The following is a 21499-nucleotide window of genomic DNA, read 5'->3' on the forward strand; positions in this document are numbered from 1 at the left end:
TTTCTACTATTGTAAACATAAACGACGCAATACTGTTCCAAATGTTCGGTAGTAAGATTGTGTGTTAGATCACTCAGAACATTTTTATAAGCAGAAAATGACCATTCTACATCAACTGAGGTAACTGGGCAGTATTTGAATTTGGGTGCTATGTTGGCACTTATTACTTCCGGTAAAAGTTCCCCCGGTCCCATTAATAAAACTATCAATCTGGCATAAGGGATCAAAGCCTGGGTTCTTGTTTAAAATGTTTCCAAACTTTTCTTTCAGTTTTGTTGGGAATACTTCTGGAAATGAGTAGTTCACTAGAATAATTTTGTTCATTAATTGGTTAGATACATTCGACGCCAGACCTTGAGTTTCAAGCTTTTTAATACTTGCAGGAATATGGGATAAATGAGTGCTAATCACAGCAACGTCTTTTTTAATACCAGAATCATTAAACGCTTCCTTGCACTGGCAAACTGCCAAAGCCTCTGCACTATCGAAGTCGTTTAGTACCGCTCTAATGGCCTCAAAATGTTCATTTTAAAACAACATACCCCAATAAGCTACTACTGATTTAGGAGTTAAAGGCGCATTTTGTGGTTTTTCTTGTAGTCTTGATATGAGTTTAAGCCTTTAGAAACATTTTTTTTGTGAATGAACTCAGTTCATTTACATTCACAAACATGGAATGTACTTCTTCAGCAAGGCAATGTACTCAATGAGCAAAGCATGTCACATGAATCAAATTGGGATAAAATACTCAGAGGGATTTTGCTGCTTTGAATGTATAGGGATCAGCATTTGAAATAAACACAAACATCCTTTCATCTGCAGAAGATTCTGGAAATATTTTTCTAATGCTCTCATTCACAAATGTGGCTATCGTAGAGTGATCTACTTTTTCAAGCTCTTTGCATGCCACTAAATAGGAAGGAGGCGTTCTTCTTTTAAAGCACCAACTATTAAATTTGCAATGTAACGGCCACAAGTGTCTGTAGTTTTGTCAACTGAAATCCAGAAATGCTTTCTTTGAGTTCATTGCGTATTTCTTCCGGAACAATTACATAAATTGCCTATGTAATTTTTACGCAGTGTTGATTCATCTGATTTTAAGTTTATGAAGAGGAATATTGCTTGCAGAGAATGATTCACATAGATCCATGTTAAACTGACTTTTTGGTTACCTTTGGACAAATCCATGCTACTGTAACTTGCTGCTGTCAGAAGTCATTATCATAGTCCTTTCTTATGCATTCCTGTGATATGAAGACTTGTCTTGACATGCTTGTCTCTTTGAAACTTTTTTTTTTTTGCACAAAACATTTTTCTCACAAACTCAACAATACAGAAAAATTCTGTCGTATATAAACGTTCCATGATGATCAGCTGTCCACGAAATGACATTTTATTTTTCGGGCAGCACGGTGCACGACACGTTACACACTACATGTCATAAACACGTTCAGTTGTGTACTAGTAATGGAAAGCTAAGCTGATGCAATGGAGGTGTGACTAAAGGCTTGCATAGTTTAATTTAATTGTTGCCGACTTGTATGGTATGTCTGTGGAGGGGGGGGGGGGGGGGGGGCGGAGGCGGAGATTAACCGGGGGATGCGGGTACAGCAGCATTGACTTTGTCTGCCTGTTCCTGCTTCTCTTCTGTAATGATTTCACTAGGCAGTGACATCTCTGTTAGCGATTTGACACAGTTCTAGGTCATGGTCAGCCTGTGAGACATCAAAGCTAAATTGAGCTAGAGGCTGCCAGTCTAAATTTTTGAAATATTGTAAACATAGAGGGAAAATATGCATTGTCTCTAGCTTTTAGTTAAAGCAGTAACTGCTGGAAAGGAGCCAAATATGCAATCTGCAAATGCATATAATCTGGTCTCCAGTCATAACAGTATCCGTATGCAGTCATCCCGGTTCCAGCATTATGGTACACCCACTCTCTCAGCCAGAATGTCCATTACAATGTATGCACAATGTTTCCAGCGCGTCTTGCTTCCTGTTTTGGCTATGTCAACAGGCCACCCTGTTATTCGATTTATTGACTTGTGACTCTCTTCTATGGGGATTTCTGAAATCCAAAGTGTGTGCTAAAAGGGCAAAAACTATTAAGGACTTGACAAACAACATTCATGCCACATAACGAGATCACTCTTCACAAGGTTATGATGACTGTGTGTCTTTATGCTGGAAATAACATCACCAACAGTGATGGACACCAAAAGGACATAATTTATACATATATATAAAAAAAAATGTCTAATGAAATGCCATGAAGTGTTCTTTAGAATAGTGCACACTAATAATGTTCAAATAAGGTGTTTATTTGTGCCGCACTGTGTGGTTTAGAGAATGGTGGTTCAAATCCCCGTTCAGCCTTCTAGACTTAGGTTTACTATGATTCTCCTAAATCGCTTAAGGTGAATGCCAGGATGATATTTTTAAAATGACAAGCCAATTTCCTCCCCAGTCTAGCTTGGGCTGTGCCCCCACTCATCCCGACCTCCCCTGCCCCCAAGGGATTATGAGTGCTTGCAAGGGTGCGACTGACTATTTCTTTCGGTTTGACTTAATCTCCATCAGGCATCCTATTCTATGGCAACTTGTCTGTACTTCAAGTTATTAAATTTCACTTTTTTACAATTCTGCACTCTTTTGTTTATTTGCAAATGGTCTCCATAGCCAGCTTTAACCTCCACTTTATTTTTAAAAGTCTTGGTATGCAAGCCATGTGGAAAGGGCCATCCAATAATCAGTATGGTAGCCCGTCCATGTGGGTTTTCATGCACTCACATGAGGATAGCCTCCTGATTATACAATGAGTATCTGCACACTTTCTTCCTGAAGAATGTCTAGATTTGTGTGTGTTTCTTGTTCGGGACATGAGGACGCCAGGCAGAATCTTCCATACCAAGTGGTTGTTGTTTAGGTGGGGTGCCGGCACCCATGGAGAGGGCCCCCAGAGTGTGGGACACAATGGCAGACTAATCACAGTTAAGAAAATTAAACTGAACCATTATCATCAAAGGCATTCAATTACTTCAACATCGAAGGATATAAGCCCCAATATGTTTCTATCACTAGGTACAAATCAATTGCGGGCCGAAAGCTTATTTTCGCAAGTACTTTTTTTGTGCTTATCTGCAACTTAGCATCTGTGCTTTATGGTGAGTAGCAACTCTCCTTTCGTAAAATTGTTATATTCCATCCTGGATTTTCCATTGTTTGATAAATGTAGAAATAATTCATGTTTGCTTCAGTAAGCTGCAACAAACTTGGTGAAATCCTAGTAGCAATTACCCCTCACAAAAACCTAAAAATTTTGGAGGGAATAATCTTACACAGGGACCGTATATTTCAAACAAATGATGATTTATATGCTAGTTGGGAATGCCATGGTGTCCATTGTTTAGGTGCAGTGATGACCTGTTGTTGCTATTGTCTGCTGTCCCAGGATAGGTTTGATGCTGGTCTATTCTGTGCAAGACTTTTCACCTCTGCATAACTACCACAACCCTCCCAACAGTCCTTCACCCCGCCACCACCACCACCACCACCACCACCACCACCACCACATCCCTTCAATACAAAACTGACAACTCCTTGTTCCCCTAGGATGTTTCCTTCTGTTAGTCTGGTTTTGCTGTAAATTTCCAAAATTCTAATCAGTATCTCTTAATTAGTTATTCAGTCTACCCATCCAATCTTGAAAATTCTTCTGCAGAACCACATTTCAAAAACTTTCGTTCGCTTCTTATCTGCTTATCATCTGTGTTCCATATCTGTGCAAAGCTACTACTCTTCAGAAACAATTCCTAACACTTGAGTTTATATTTGCTGTCAACAAGTTTCTCTTTTTCAGAAATGCTTATTTCTGTTGCCGGTCTGCATTTTGATCCTCTCTACTTCAGTCAGTGATTTTACTACCTAAGTAGCAGAACTAATGTATTAATTTTGCTGTTTCATCTCGTAATATAATTCTTTCCATATCACCTCATTTATTTTGACTGAATTCTATTTCCCTTGCTTTACTTCTGCTGGTGTTCCTATCACAATCTCATTTCAAAACTTCGTCCATTCTATTCAACTAATCTTCCAACTTCTTTGCTGTCTCTGACACAATTACAATGCCATCAGCGAACCTCAAAGTTTTTATTTCTTCTCTCCTTTCCGAACTTTTTCTGGGTTTCCTTTACTGCTTGCTCATTGTGCAGATTGAATAACACTGGGGAAAGGCTATACCCCTATCTCAATCCCTCCTCAATTAGCACTTCCCTTTCATGTCCGTCGACTCTTCTAACTATTGCCTGATTTCTGTAGAAGTTGTATATAACCTTTCATCCCCTGTATTTTATCCTTGATACCTTCAGAACTTTACAGAGAGTGTTTCAGTGAACACCGTGAAAAGCTTTCTGTAAATCCAAATCTTGAGAAATATAGATTTGCATTTCCATAACCCTTCTTCTAAGTTGTAGGATCAATAATGCCTCATATCAGCATTTTCTGAGCCCATACTATCTCCCCTGAGGTCACCATCTACCAGTTTTTCCATTCTTCTGTAATTCCCTTTAATATTTTTCAGCCATGACTTACTAACCCTGTCACTGCTGTAGAGTTGTATACACAAGCTGCTTGGGTTTTCCTGCAGTGCTGTGGATATCTGAATGCGTCCTGAGCCTCCGAACTCTGTGCTGCAGATAAGGTACTTGCATAGCTCTGTGAACAAGAGAGTTGAGTATTTATCAGCCAGCATATCTGTCTCACTGTATGCTATCATTTGCAAAAAACCTCGTTTAAAATCTACAAAAAGAAATTGTTTACATTACTTTTTATCTTTATTTCCTGTGTAGCTTACTATCTAAACCATTCATCTCTGATGTCACCATTTCTAATTATCATCATCATCATCATCATCATCATCATCTTTTTCTGGGGAGTCATTCCACAACCAATAGCCTAATTTCGGAACATTGTCCCCCTCAACCATCACTGATATCAATGAAATTTTATGTGAAAATTTGCACGTGTCCAAAATGAACATTGGTGTAGTTTAACATTCTCGGAAGCAATACTGACAGAGATGTAGTCACTTGTTTGACTTCATGTGAGAGTTTCTGCAGAGCAAGCTTTAATTTTTGGCACATTTGAGCTGTTATATCTTGGACAATATTTTGTTCGAAGAAATGAAATATAGCCATGTTTTACAACTTTATGCGTTCTCTCAAGAACAAGAATGAAAAGAATTGTATGATCCATATTCAGCCAGAAACTTTTAGGCAAAATCTCCCAAAAAAATACGAAGTTTGGCTTTTTATGTCTCGCAGGCTTACAGTATGACGAATGTGGAACATCACTTGTAGAAACGTAACATTGCAAGGTTTCAAAATATAAAGTTTGATTTATGTACCTCTTTCAAATACTGAATAAATTGAGTACCAATCCGAATATTTTTAAAAGGTCAGAAATGTAGTATTTTTGGTCTGATTTTGTAAAAGTCTGCCATATGTTCCATACCACTTTTTGAACTGGGCTCATTAAAAAGACCAGGGTTCACAATGAAAAAAATTGTAATTGAACAGAGGAAAATTCAGGATGGAATGTGACATTATGAAAAGTCAAACTATGGAAACCCAAGGTAGGAATATCATCAATGTAGGAAAAGACAGATTGCTACTTACCATAAATAAGACATGTCCAGACACTTTAAGACACCTACGTGCAGCTACAGGCCACACCCTTCATCAGTAAGAGAGACACGATTCACACACACAAGTAAGCTCACCTCATGCACACACAACCACCAACACCAACATCTCGGGCCAGAATGCAACTATCACGTCAGATGCAACCACCAATCTCGAGGGGGTGGTGAGGGAAAGGGATAGTAGTGTACGGGTGGGGAGAGATGAACACTGTCCGGTGAAGTGTGCAGCGACTAGACTGTCAACAGGCGCAGTGTCGGGAAGTTGTGGAGCAGGGAAGTAAGGAAAAGAGGAGAGTAATGCATAAAGACAGGTAGATGCATTGGCAAAGGGCTGCAAATAAACAGGGTGGGAGCTGAGAATGGGGAGGAGATGATATGACACAGGGGGTCGAAGGTGTTGGGTGGAGGGTGTGGGGATGGTATATTACCATAGGTTGAGGCCAGCATAGTTCTGGGAGGAGAGAATGTGTTGTAACGATAACTCCCATTTGCACATTTCAGAAAAGCTGATGGTGTAGGGAAGGATCCAGATGGCTTGTGTAGTGAAGCAGCCATTGAAATCAAATGTGTTATGTTCAGCTGCACGTTGTGCCACTGGGTGGTCCACTTTGCTCTTGGCCACTGTTGGTGGTGGCTGTTCATCCTGGTAGCCATCTGGTTGGTAGTCATACCAATACAAAAAGCTGTGCAGTGATTGCAGCAGAGCTAGTGACACATAGCTGCTTTCACAGGTGGCTTGGCCCCTGATGGGGTGGGATAAACCTGTGACAGGATTGGAGTAGGAAGTCCACCAGGATGAACGGCTACCACCAAACTGTGGCCAAGAGCGAAGTGGACCATCATGTGTCAGAACATGCAACTGAACATAACGCACTTGATTTCCAGGATTGTCAAGAGTTCTGGAAATCAGGGAATTTCAAACATATCAGGGAAATATCAGGAAAATTTGGAAAAAAACACTGGAAAAATCTCGTTTTTGTCTCAGTAGCATGAAATTGTTTACTGAGATGTCGTGCTTTGTCGCTGGCTGCGCGCAGCTGAGTATGTGTGCTGCTACCCGACTCTCTCATTCTTACTGCTTCTCCACTTCCCACCCCACCCCACCCCACCCCACCCTTCCCCTCTGCTTGCAGCCAGTGCTGCCACCACTGCTTGCTTCTAGCCTAGCAGTTGCCATTGGGAGGCAGGGCAGTGTGAGGAGTGATTTGTTTAGATGTGATTCTCAGAGCTTGTTGACGAAGCAGCCGGAGACAATGGCCATACCTGCATGTGTTGTGTGAGTGATTGTGTGAATGTATGTGCGCTCTCTCTTTCTGACAAAGGCTATGACCAATAATTTAGTTGTGAGAGTGTGATTGTCTTTTCTATGTGCCTGTCTGTGGCTCAGTGATCATCTTTATGGTGAGTTGCTACCTATCCTCATTAGTATTGTTTCTCATAGTATTTGCGCAAGTTATCTGTTGCGTGGGTGATCACCGTGGTCTCATTTCATCAACATGGTGTCTGTGACACGTGAATAGCTGGCCACATGAGTGTACTTCCATGAGGGGCCAAAACCACAGGCCATTTCTGAGGGTGTGTCTAACAGATTGGTCTGCCGATATGAAGCCCATAGTTTCCCACTAATGTGCAGGCCCTGCCTGTCGGATCGAGTCTCACCGATCTGCTTGCAGGCTGAGACTGTCTGTTGTGGCATAATGCGACAAATTTTCGTGGTTTATCCATAAACTCAGGACTGTGGTGCTCCTCAGCAGGCCAGAGACTGTGGGCAATGGATTGCTGGAATTGCGACTGTCTCATCACAAGTACATTGCATAGTGTGGCGTTTTATAGACATTTTATTTATTCTTGTACATTTTGGCTCTTCGAAAGTAGTTTATGTATTAGAAAGCATGGACGACAAGAAGAAGAAAACTGCGCCAGTTGCTGGCTGTTTGTACACTAAGTACTCACATATTTCTTGAAAGAAGAATCACACAATACCTGCAGAACAATAGACATAGCACAGTGGGTAATAACAGACAGTAACGGACATAGTAGAACCAAAATTTTATTGGTGGTCACCTACAGTGTTTATTTACACAACTCTTCCCAAGTTACACATTTCTTTGAAGAGGCCTACTTTTTTCTGAGGTTATTTCTGAAACCAGTGAAGATTTTAAAAATGTCTTGCAGCTCCAACAAAATGTATATTTTCGCCATCAAATGTGTTTCGCTTTATTGAAATTGAATAACATCAGTGGTCTTAATGAAACATATATACCATTTGGCTTGCTTTCTCCATCTAAAAGCAGCTCCTCGCACAAGATGTTGATATTAGAACTTATGATTTTTGCTAACACGTTTAGAAATACAGAAGTCCTTACATTTTTTCTCAACTTATGTCTTTACTTACCCTTGAGATCTCAAAATTTGTCAGGGAAAACCCTGGCATCTGCTCCTGGGTACACCTTACAATCCAGAATCCGATTTCGGAATCTCTGTCTGGCCATGACGTACTCTAACTGAAATCTTCTCGTATTACCTGGCCTTTTCTAAGCACACCTCCCCCTTTTGTGATTCCTGAACAGAGTATTTGCTATTACTAACTGAAACTTGTTACAGAACTCAATAAGTCTTTCTCCTCTCCCATTCCTTGTCCCAAACCCATATTCTCCTGTAACCGTTCATTCTACTCGTTCCCCTACAACTGCATTCCAGTCCCCCATGAGTATTAGATTTTTATCTCACTTTGCGTATTGTATTATCCTTTCAATATTCTCATACACTTTCTGCTGTTGATTCTGATAAGAGTAACCCTATCGCTGCACTGTTCACTGTAACACTCTCTCTGCCTTATGTTCCTATTCATAACGAATCCTACTCCTGTTACACCATTTTCTGCTGCTGTCGATATTACCCTATACTCACCTGAACAGAAACCCTTGTCTTTTTTCCATTTCACTTCACTGACCCCTACTATATCTAGATTGAGCCTTTTTATGTCCCTTTTAAAATTTTCTAGCTCCCCTACCACATTAAAGCTTCTCGCATTCAACGCCCCTACCCATAGAACGTTATTCTTTGGTTGATTATTCAATCTTTCTCTCATGGTCACCTCCCCTTTGGCAGTCCCCTCCCAGAGATACAAATGGGGACAATTCCGGAATCTTATGCCAATGGAAAGACAATTGTGACACTTTTTCAATTACAGGCCACATGTCCTGTGGATACACATTGTGTCTTTAATTCAGTGGTTTCCATTGCCTTCTGTGTCCTCATGCTGTTGATCATTGTTGATTCTTCTGATTTGAGGGGCAGTTTCCCACCCCAAGGGCAAGAGAGTGCCCTAAACCTTTGTCCGCTCCTCGCCCTCTTTGACAAGGCTATGGCAGAATGAGGGTGACTTCTTATGCCGGAAGTCTCCGATTGCCAATGCTGATTATTAGAAACCAGATTATTTGCCTTTGCATGTTACATATGCATTTGCGTATTTGGCTGCTTTTCTCCAGTTATTGTATATTTCAACTAAAAACTACTGACAATGCATGTTTTCGCTCTATGTTTATAATAATTTAACAAATTAGATGAGCGGTCTCTAGCTCGATTCAGTTTTGATGTCTCACAGATTGACCGTGACCAGGAACTGAATGGTTAACTGAGAGGCCACAGTGTAGCGAAATCATTACACAAGATAAACAAGAACAGGCAGAGTCAATGCTCCTGAGCCTTCACCCCTGGTTAATCCCCTCCACTGTCATACTGTATGCATCAGCGACAATTAAATCAAACTATGCAAGATTTTAGTCGCAGGTCAATTGTTTCAGTTTAGCTTTCTATTTACTTGTATGCAGTTTAATGTGTTGACGACATTTTTGTGTGTTACGTGTTGTGCGCCGCACTGCCCGAAAAGAGAATCATCATTTTGTGGATAGCTGACCATCCTGGAACATTTACATATGGCGGAATTGTTTTATATTGTCGAGTTTGCGAGAAAAATGTTTTGTGCAAAAAAAAAAAAAAAGTTTTGAATAGACCAGCCTGTCAAGACAAGTCTTCATATCGCAGGAATGCAGAAGAAAGGACAACAACTACTACTTCTGACAGCAGCAAGTTGCAGTAGCAGGAATTTGTCCAAAGGATGGCAAAAAAATTAGTTTAAGATAGATGTATGTGAAGCATTCATTACAAGCGATATTCCTCTTCACAGACTTAAAAACCCTATCCTCAAAGGCTTCCTGTGCAAATATTGCTTAAATCAAAATATCAAATCAATCAACACTGCGTAAAAATTACATACCGACAATTTACGTAAATGTTCTGGAAGAAATACGCAATGAACTCGAGGACAGCATTTCTGGATTTCATTTGATGAAACCCAGACACTTGAGGCCGTTACATTGCAAATTTAATAGTTGGTGCTTTAAAAGAAGAGCCGCCTCCTTCCTATTTTGTGGCATGCAAAGAGCTTGAAGATCATTCTACGATAGCCATATTTGTGAATGAGAGCATTAGAAAAATATTTCCAGAATCTTCTGCAGATGCAAGGATGTTTGTGTTTATTTCAATATGTTAAAGCAGCAAAATCCCTCTAAGTATTTTATCCCAATTTGATTCATGTGACGTGCTTTGCTCATGGAGTACATCACCTTGCTGAAGTACATTCCATGTTTGTGAATGTAAATGAACTGATTTCATCCACAAAAAATTTGTTTCTAATGGCTTATACTCACATCAAGACTACAAGAAAAACTACAAAATGCGCCTTTAACTCCTAAATCAGTAGTAGCTTATTGGGGTATGTTGGCCGAAGCTGTGTTGTTTTAAAATGAACATTTTGAGGCCATTAGAGCAGTACTAAATGACTTCAATAGTGCAGAGGCTTTGGCAGTTTGCCAGTGCAAGGGAGCTTTTAATGATTCTGGTATTAAAAAAGACGTTGCTGTGATTAGCACTCATTTATCCCATATTCCTGCAAGTATTAAAAAGCTTGAAACTCAAGGTCTGGCGTTGAATACATCTAATCAGTTAATGAATAAAATTACTCTAGTGAACTACTTATTGCCTGAAGTATTCCCAACAAAGCTGAAAGAAAAGTTTGGAACCATTTTAAACAAGAACCCAGGCTTTGATCCCTTATGCCAGATTGATAGTTTTATTAATGGGACCGGGGGAACTTTTACCGGAAGTAATAAGTGCCAACATAGCACCCAAATTCAAATACTGCCCAGTTACCTCAGTTGATGTAGAATGGTCCTTTTCTGCTTATAAAAATGTTCTGAGTGATCTAACACACAATCTTACTACCGAACATTTGGAACAGTATTGCGTCGTTTATGTTTACAATAGTAGAAAAATGTGAAATAATTTGTAAATGATGCTTTGGTTCAATAGTATTAATTAAAAGTCAATGCTGTTCAAAAAAATTCATGATTGTATGTTGCCTTTTAAATAGCATGCTGCTCTGCCTGTGATAAATCTCGAAGTTCGTTCTGTACGTATAGATTGTTTCGTTGCGACTCCCTCGCATCGCATCTGCTTGTTACCAACACAAACCGCAACGAAGGAATAATTCTTTAAATGTGGTATGCATCCCCACTTCGCAAATTTTTAGAAAATAATCTCAGAAAGGCCTCCTTCCTAACCTCAACCAGAAAGTATTCCAAAAATGATATCTGCGTTATATATGTAGTGATTTTTTGCGTGGCCGGTGCTCTTCCTCATAACTGATATGCAAAGGTTCGACTGACATATAATACACACAGTAGCTATCGTGTTTTTATTATTTGATCGCGCATATTTTGACACTTTTTGTGCATTTTTAAGCGTTTTAGTGCGTATTTGTATGCATTTTTTAAGGTTTTTATAATGCTTATTATCCGGTCTCTACTGATAATTAATCAAAATGTAAGCGGTAGCAGGTTTCAGACCCGGGATCGAGAACGTTTTGATTCTGAATCAAGGACACTACCTCTAAACCATGGGTGCAATTCTTCTGAAATGCATAAGCAAATAGTCATGGATTTTTCTGTCTGCATTCAGTGTTTGCCGAACAAAACGGAATGTAGTTCCCGATTCAAAGAGCCTCCCAGCTGCAGTACAGTTCGTCATGATTCGCTGTACTAAAGACACTCAGTCCTTTGCAATGGTAAATCCATTTCTTATTCAGAAAGGTGTTGATGCAGTTGCTGGCCCTGTAAAATCCTCCTCTCGTTCATACAATGGCACTTTGCTTTTGGAGACTACTTCTGATTCTCAAGCACAACAATTGCTTACCGCTTCACTCCTCCATGACTATCCTGTTTGTGTAAATGCATAGAACTCTGAATTCTTCTCATGGTGTTATTTGCACTACTCTGCTTGATGGTCTGACTGAGGTAGAAATCCAAACCCACCACTCTCATCAGGGTGTCATTGCAATGAAAAAGATAGATGCATCCTTAGTGCTGACACGCACTCTTTTTCTCAATTTTCGTAGAATGGTACTCCCGTCCAAGATCAAAGCAGCTTATGAAGTTATTGCAGTCAGACTTTACATTCCAAACCCGATGTACTGTTATCAGTGTCATTGTTTCGACGACACTCGAATGTCCTGTCAACACCTGGCCAGATGTGTAATCTGTCGATTGTCAACCTCCTTCTCCCCGCTGTATCAACTGCAACTGCAGCTGCAACAGCAACAATGCTCCCTCCACTCGAGATTGCCCTATCTATCACAATGAGTGGGCTTGAAGGAGATACAGTTACAGGAGACAATGCCTTACCTGGTTGCTCGCAAATTATTGGACAGTTGCAAACCCTGTGTTCTACCATTTGGCACTTACAGTACCATTCTTGCTAAATGAAGGACATGGCCATGCAGACATGTGACCTCAAATGCAGCACTACAGTTGAAAATTGTCTAGTGTCATGGTAGCATCCATGTCTCCTCCTCCAGCTGTGCAACAAGTCACCAAACTTTCGACACAAGGAGTGATGTCACCTGCTACACAACCATCAGGGCAGAAAGGACAGAAGGAATACTCCTCCAAAGACTTTTTACATCCCTCCAGCCAACATACATCTGAGTTGCTCCAAGAAGTCAAGCAAAGGCCAGACAGTCTTCTCCTTCGACATTGTCCCCATGTGATACACTTGCCCGGCTGACCTCTGTTTCGCCGGTGCGCACCACCTACTGCTTTTCTGCCCTGGACTCGTAGACTGAAATAAGGTGAATGCCAACACCTATGTAGATCTTGGGTAGCAGGATCCTCCAGGTTCTGCACTCTGTGGCAGAGTGTCTTCAAAGGCTGGCACTCGGCAGTTGCTGAGGTGACACCCCTTCATTCCCCCCCCCCCCCCCCCCCCCCCTCACACACACACACACACACACACACACACACACACACACACACACACACACCACTTTCCTCAGCGTACTCTCTTCCAATGGAACATTTGCAGCCTACAATCCAGCAAAGAGGACTTATGGCTGCTCTTAGAATCGTAGCATCCAACTTGGTCTCTGCCTCCAGGAAACAAAATAAAATTGCGTCCTCACGATCGCTCTGAGCTCTCGCATTTCTTCGCGGACCGCTTTGACCTTCTCCCCCCCTCTCCCGGGAGGGCATTCCATATCGTGGGGCAGTCATGCTGCACATCCAGGATGACATTCATAGTCAACCCGTCTCCCTGCCTACCCGGCTTCAAGCTATTGAAGTCCACATTTTCCTTCCTCGCTTGACCTTTTCCCTTTGTACCATTTACATCCCTCCATCATCCGATATCACCAGGGCAGACTTCCTCCAGCTTATTGGGCAACTCCCTATCCCTTTTCTGTTAGTCACTGACTATAATGTGTGCTACCCACTTTGGGATTCTCCCAGAACCTGCCTGAGAGGTGCCCTCTTGGCTGACCTTGTCAGTCCACTTAACATTATCTGTCTTAACACGGGAGCACTCACATTCCTTCCACACTCCACACACACCTATTTCCTTTTTGACCAATCCTTCTGCACTGCACAGCATGTCCATCGTCTCGAGTGGCTTGTTCTCTCTAACACATACTTGAGCAACCTGTGTGGTATCCATTGCTGACTCCTACCCCACCTGTGTACAGAACCAAATAAGAGCTTTCCAAGGCCAACTGGAGACTTTACTCCTACCTGGCTGCCTTCAATGAACATTTCCCCATTGATGACCACGCAGAATATCTGAGAAATGTTATTCTTACCACTGCAGAACATTCCATTTTTCGCACTTCCTCTTAATCATGCTGTGCGCTGGTCCCTCAGTGGACTGTGGCGTGCTGCGATGCAGTTCACATGCGGAGACGTGCTCTTCACATTTTTTATCTTTATTCTTTGATTGCAAACTGCATTTGTTATAAACAGTTGTGTGCACGTTGCCGTTGTGTTCCTCAGGATTGCAAAAAATGTAGCTGGATTTCATTTACTAGCTCTACTAACAGTTCCACTCCCTCTACTGTAGTGTGGGCCGACCTCTGACAGCTCTCTGGGATCGAGGTCCATTCCTCAACTTCCGGCCCTACAGTAGCAGATGATGTCACAGTGGACACTATTGTTATCTCTGGCACCTTGGGCCGCCATTTTGCGGGGATTTTGACCTCCTCCCACTGTCACCCTGGCCTCCTCCATCGGAAACGAGGGAAGGAGGCTCAGCTGATACCCTTCTCTTCTCAGATTAGTGAGTGCTACATTGCCACCTTTACCTTGAGGGAATTAGATAATGCTCTCACATCGTCCCAATCCTCTGCCCCAGGGCCAGATGATGTTCACATTGATATGTTGCAGCACCTTTCTCTCGCAGGCAAACACTTTCTCTTTCGTGCGTACAACCCCATCTGGGCAAAGAGCATGTTTCCCAAATGCTGGTGTGAAGCCACTGTTGTACACATACCTAAGCCCGGTAAGGACAAACACCTTCCTTCTAGCTACCGCCACATTTCTCTCACCATCTGTATTTGCAAGGTGATGGAATGTACGATTCATGCCCAGCTAGTATGGTTGCTAGAGTCTTGAAATATACTAACCACTGCACAGTGTGGGTTTCGAGCGCTCCTTTCTGCAGCTGACTAACCTGCCACTTTGTCCACCCATGTCACAAGTAGTTTTCTGTGGAAATCCAAGACTGTGGCTGTGTTTTTTGATAGGTGAAAGCCAACAACACGTGCTGGAGGAATGGTATCCTCCATACCCTGTACACGTGTGGCGTCCATGGTCACATGCCCTGTTTCCTTCAGGAATTTTTAAAAGATCGAGTTTTCAAGGTACGTGTGGGATTTGCCTTGTCGGACACCTTTATTCAGGAGAACGGTGTGCCTCAGGGTTCAATCTGGAATGTCGCCCTCTTTGCTATCGGCTATTATCCCTATAATGGCCTGTCTCCCACCGGGCATTTCCGGCTCCCTTTTTGTAGATGATTTTGCCATCTGTTGCAGTTCTTCACGGACTTGTCTCATTGAGCATCATCTGCAGTCATGTCTCGATCATCTTTACTCATCATGGATAGTTTAAAGAAATGGTAACATTTGGTCACTGAGAATAAAGTAATAAACATGCTCGTTCATGTCTACATTACTCCGATTTTGTATTTTGTGTTATTGTTTTGTTTTAGCGCACAAAAACAGCTAGGGTCATACACACCCAAGTCGGAACTGTAGAACATGAAGACAAAGAGAGGAGTTAAAGGCAACTACATGTTAATCCCAGTCGATGGAAGAGAAGACAGCTAAAAACAGGGATGTGGAAGGAGGTCTGTAAAATATCCACAGGGAAATGGAGGTCCTCAACTAAAGATTAAATGTCCTTCAGCATATTGCTAGGATGGATAAAAAGTAAAATGCGGTCGATAGCCCGCACGTCGTTTCCTAAAATGGCTGATAACTCCAATGGCAAATGCAAATGAGAACGTAAGTGGTTAAAAAGGGTATCCCGTCAGGACCGGCAATGGTTGAGGGCAATGAGCACAAAATGGTGGGGGAGCACCTCTTAACAAATGGCGATGGTTAGAAAAAACAGTGCCCAATACGCAACCTAGCTAAAATGATCTTGTGAAGATAGGGCCAAGAGGAGGTTGTCCAAGCTGCTGGGAGAGGCTTAATAACTTGGAGCTTGTTCCCATGAAGGGAGGACCAGTGGTAATGCCAAACCAAAGTGACACCACAGTGACAGATGGAAACACAGGGATCATCAGAGGGAGTGTAAGAACTGGGGGGCTTAGGTACAAGGACTGCAGCCTTGACAACAGTGCCAGTGGCCTCGTTTGCTGTCAACCGACATGACCAGGGAGCCACATAAACATGCACTAAGGAATAGATGGTGTATAGCACACGGAGGCTTTGAAGGGCACAGAGAGTCGGAGTAGATGATGCATTTGGAAAGCCTATTTCGGCACATGTACTGAGTGGGCTGATACAGGGTGAGGAGCTCTGCTGTAAATACTGAGCAGTGTTCCAGAAGCCGATAACAAAGAAAATATCAGTGCCAATAATGAAGGCGCACCTGACACCATGGTCGTTCCGAGAGTCATCAGTGTACACAAAGGACCTATTGCAAAGTTCTGTGTGAAGGTTGTGAAACTGAAGGCGATAGAGTGAGGCTGGAGTAGTGTCCTTAGGAAGCAAATAAGGGACAAGGTGATCATGGTTCATCGCATGAAGCCACGATGGTAAGGGTTCACACCCATCAGGACAGTGGCAGGTAGCCTGAAGTTAAGCTACTGGAGCAAGAGCCGAAAGTGAACTCCAGAAGGTAACACAGAAGAGGCATGTGCTCCATGCTGGTGATCAAAGAAATCATTGTAGAAGCAGGCACATGATGGGTGGCCACGCAGACACAAGTCTGTGTATGTGCGGTTGGATATGGGTGTGTGTGCGAGTGTATACCTGTCCTTTTTTCCCCCTAAGGTAAGTCTTTCCGCTCCCGGGATTGGAATGACTCCTTACCCTCTCCCTTAAAACCCACATCCTTTCGTCTTTCCCTCTCCTTCCCTCTTTCCTGATGAAGCAACCGTTGGTTGCGAAGGCTTGAATTGTGTGTGTATGTTTGTGTTTGTTTGTGTGTCTATCGACCTGCCAGCACTTTCGTTTGGTAAGTCACATCATCTTTGTTTTGAGATATATTTTTCCCACGTGGAATGTTTCCCTCTATTATATCCATATCATAAAATTTATTTATTTATTTCTCTCTCTCTCCCCTCCATGACACTCACCTGCCTGTGGCAGAGTGAGACTTTGGCTATGTTGGCAAGCTTTTAACTATCTAAAACAATGAGAAGAATTTTTTATTCACAAATGAATTTTGGCTATAATAAAATTTGGCTCTGTGGACGCTATGTGAATAATTATAGTTGCCATTTTATTTTTAGTGTTACAATTTAACATCACTAAAATAATGCGAGCTAAATTATCTCTAGTTTGCAGGCACAATCTGAATCATTCGACAGCATCACGACTACAAGGCATGAATCAGGTGAAATGAGACAGGCAGAGAATCTTGATAAAATTGAAAAACATCTGAACTCAGAGTTACAGAAACACAGGAAGGCACTGGTAATATATTCTGAAAATACTTCATTAGTTATTTGAATCTGCCCTGAGTTATTTATAGATAAGGATAATATGGTGTATAATGCAGAGTAAAAGTAGAGTAGAAGCAATTTCATTAAGCAGTCAGTTGACAAAGAGGATTTCAATTCTGTCCAGTACTTATAATTCAATAACAATGATCAGTTTTGTATCATACCTAAAGTATTTGAGAGGGCCACGCACAGATTAACGATTTGGTGGTATATTGGTGCTCAGTTCCTATTTGAGCTAGAAATGCGGGGTGAAAATTTGCAAAATACATACTATACAAAAAGACTGTTGGAACATTAGCTTTCAGTCAACAACACCTTTGTCAAAAAAAAAAAAAAAAAAAATATAAAATAAAATAAAATAAACCACACACACACACACACACACACACACACACACACACACACACAACTTGCGCACACACTTGCGTTCGTGTTTTGTCTTGAGGCTTTCTGTGACTCAGCATCTTCACTATGGGATGGTGAATAGCAACTGTCCATTTCATTACATTGTTAATTTCCATCCTGAATTTCCCATTGTTTGATTTCACCCATAATGATTCTTTAGATGTGTCCAATTGTTATTATATCTTATCATATTTCTCAACAGACTTTTTTATTCTTTGACCAAAGCACATATTTATTGATTGTGTAACTGCTTTGAAGCAAGAGGCCAAATAGTAACATTTTGCAGCACTGTCTGCCATTCTCCTTTACTTGTTGTTATCTACATTAGGAACAGCACTCAACTTGAATACTCCTATCCTTATTATTCATTTATTAACCTAGTAATTAAACAGAACCACTAGTAAATCAGAGATGTTCAAATTGTTTTGCGTCTTTGGAGTCAGTCAGAAAACGGACAGTATTCTACTTGTGTATAAACTATAAATTGCACCTCCTTCCTCACAAAGCTACTTCCTAACAACTATCCACTTTTCACAACAAGAGTGTCTGTATATATACTTGCATTTAAGTGTAGGTCTTCCTTCCTTTCTGCACCTACCCTATGCGTTACGCAGTATATGTATAAGGGTACATCGTCTTGCTCACTGTTATCCCCCCTCTTTCCTCCTATATTATGACTTAATTTACTCCTACATTATTGAAGATCTATACCTGATTATTAAATTCCTCACATGCTCCCTCTTAAGACATCGGATTCCACATAAGTAGTGATGGATGGTTTGCTGTCAAATGTGAGGCTCTGCTGTGGCCTCGTGACATTCGGTGTTTCATGCTCCTCTTCTTTTCACAAGCATTAACAAAGCATATTTTTGCCAATTTTAAGCATATTGTGTTGCTATGGTTCTTAATGACTATGTGGATCTCATCTCGATGTAAGCAGGTTATTCAACTCTTTAAATGTGATGCTTTTCACCCATCCTCTCTCTGCCACTCTTCAGCATGATAGTGCTAACATGCATCATCCATGTAGTTAGATTTGGACCAGGGGAAAAATTACTTGTAATGTACACTTTCTCTGGTTTCATAGTCACATTAACCATCCATATATTAAAACCCATTTGTCCAAATACTGATTGCAGATGTTAACATTCTGCAGACTATGTATGCTAAGATTGATAATTATGAGAATGTCTGTGAGGAAAGGGTAGTCTCTCAGGTGTAAGTGGAATCTTATATCCTCATTATATTGCTACTTAAGAATATGCAGTGAAGTATTATTCAGAAAGTTATTACCTGCAAGTATTTCACAGTTAAGTCCTTAGGAAGAAGTATGGTAACATACTGTATTTGCATATATCTTTCATATAGGTATGATTACCTTAAAACAGAAACCAAATAATTTTGTTGTTGAGCTGACTCCGAAATTTTCCATTGTTGCAAGGGAACTGCAACAGCATTGGAAATTGTGCAAGTGTTGTTACACATGCATCAGTATGTAAAATTTCTTCACCTGACAAATATCTGTTGGTATTTTTTAAGCTGCAATTCAGCTGACTGCCAATGTAATGCATATATGTACAGGGTAATCAGTTGTTAATACAACTGCTTTCGTGGCATGCGGTTGACTAGCGAGGCCAACTGCTGTGCCCGTGGTGCGGGTGACTGGAGCCCCACACTAAATATAATATGATCTGTTGCATAAGTTACTTCTAATGTACGTAACAAAAACACAAACAGGAAAGGTAAATTACTTAAGTATATTAAGCGAGGAGATGCTGGAACTGCCTCCAGAATTTGTCACCTGCTTAGGTTATTACTTTTTACACTCTGTAGTTGCCTCTGAAAAGCAGCAATTTCTTCAGAAATGTTAGTTTTAAATTTATCTAAAGTGTGTGGATCTGATTTGTGCACTTCCTCTTTTAATGCCCCCAAAGATAAAAATCGCAGGGACATCGAAGAGGCCTAGTTGTTAGTAATAACTCTACCGTGAAACATCTCATGAATTTCCTGTAATGCGACATTGGCTATATTTGTTGTCACATAATCCTTCTGAAAGATCATGAAAGTTCATTCCCTCTGTTAATTAGACAAAATAAGGCCACAAAGTGTTCATTTTCCTGGAAAAAAAGGGGACTATTATTCTCTCACCGGTAATAGTGCACCACACGTACATTTTTTTGGCTGTGCAAGGGTTTCTCGTGTATTATGTCAGGCTTTACAGATCTCCAGTAACGGTTATTTTGTGAATTAACATTTCCACTTGGAGAGAACTATGATTTATCCAAAAAGAAAGTTAGGTGAGGGTCAATTTCTCCGTCATGAACCCTATTCAAGATTCATTCACCATTCCATAACCTTTTTGCATGGTCATCCAGTTTATGTTCTTGCACTGCTGTTATTTTATAGGACTATAACTTAGCCATTGGAAATTCCCATTTGGTGACAAAAATGTCGAACTGATTTTCTAGGAAGCCTTTCAGAGAATGCCCAATGTTATCCCAAGTTCCTTGTGTGAGTGCTGTATGTGGTTGTGTGTTTCCTGTCAAGAAAATTCCAATTTCACGAAATGTATTTATCAATGGATGAATCATACGAACAGGAACTTGAGCGTCAGGAAATTGCTCTTGAAGTAATCTCCTTACTGCATATACTGATTCTGTAGGTAGGTATGTATATATGTATGAATTCTACATGAACACTCTTTGGTGAACAGAATACGTGTATTACTCACTGCACTGTATCACATCACCTAACAAACACATGGTACCTATGCAACAGTTCTACATAAAGGCCTCACAGTGAATGGGAAATCTACTCCCCACCAGCGCCACTGGGGCAAAATGTCCCTGAAAGTGGGTGCATGAAAGATTGCTCACCCTGTATGATACCGGTACCTCAAACAGTTAATATGTTATTTATAACTATTTATTCTCATCGTGCACAGTGCTAATATATTATAAGAAATACAGTTCTGTTCATAACTTCATCAGTTATCATTACAGGCTGTTCGATTCATGATCACTAGTCCAACACTAAATGTGACAGTGTCATTGATATTTAATATGTATATTGATATATGTGGAGTACGTTAACATCATCTGCAAGAGAGAGCACAACAGCTTTGCATACTGGAGTGTTAACGAGTGTCCATTTATTTAACCATTTTAGTTCAGATAATGAAAGAAAGTATAATTTAAAGAAGATAGAGTAGCAGGAGAAGAAGTAACGTAAAGAACCTTTAAGGCCTTATACTTACTACCCAAAAAACATTCACATTTATTGTGAGCTCATCTGAGGTCTCGATGTTAAGTTACATACCTTTTTATCACGTGGTATATAACCCCTTTTCTTTACCATTTCGTGAGTCTATAAGAACTACTGCTTTTGCATGTGGGACACACGTTACCTTCTATAGACTTACATATTGGTGAAAGTAGTTGTTGATCTCTTTCGTTATATTGGAACTAGAATGGTAAGCTTTGATGAAGACAGTATCATCCACTCGGAAAATAGGTGCAGCAGCATTTCATCCTAAATTGTGCTTGTTCCTTCAACTCATTCTGTGTACACACACACACACACACACACACACACACACACACACTCTCTCTCTCTCTCTCTGTCTTTGTCTCTTAACTCTGCTATAAGCCAGTTTATTAATTTTAGTAAAGGTTCTCCAACATTTTCCCATGCCATAAACTCTTTAAAACTATTACTGACATTGTTTTCCATTATCAGACAGCTACCTGTTTGGCATGCCTACACCCACAAAATATTCCCTTACACAGTTAATTACAGTGGCAGCGTTTACCACTGTTATAGAACATAGTTTTAC

The 21499-nt window shown here is 40.9% G+C and overlaps 1 protein-coding gene across 1 annotated transcript in view; it reads left to right on the plus strand.

Moving 5' to 3' along the window:
- Nucleotides 1-21499, plus strand: part of LOC124545073 — a 91660-nt gene that overhangs the window by 51297 nt on the left and 18864 nt on the right. The window contains exon 4 of the mRNA XM_047123882.1: nucleotides 17095-17230. Coding sequence (XP_046979838.1) covers nucleotides 17095-17230 — 136 coding nt within the window. The remainder of the gene's footprint in view (nucleotides 1-17094; nucleotides 17231-21499) is intronic.

The sequence above is a fragment of the Schistocerca americana genome, chromosome 8 (genome assembly GCF_021461395.2).
Source record: "Schistocerca americana isolate TAMUIC-IGC-003095 chromosome 8, iqSchAmer2.1, whole genome shotgun sequence".
NCBI lineage: Eukaryota > Metazoa > Arthropoda > Insecta > Orthoptera > Acrididae > Schistocerca > Schistocerca americana.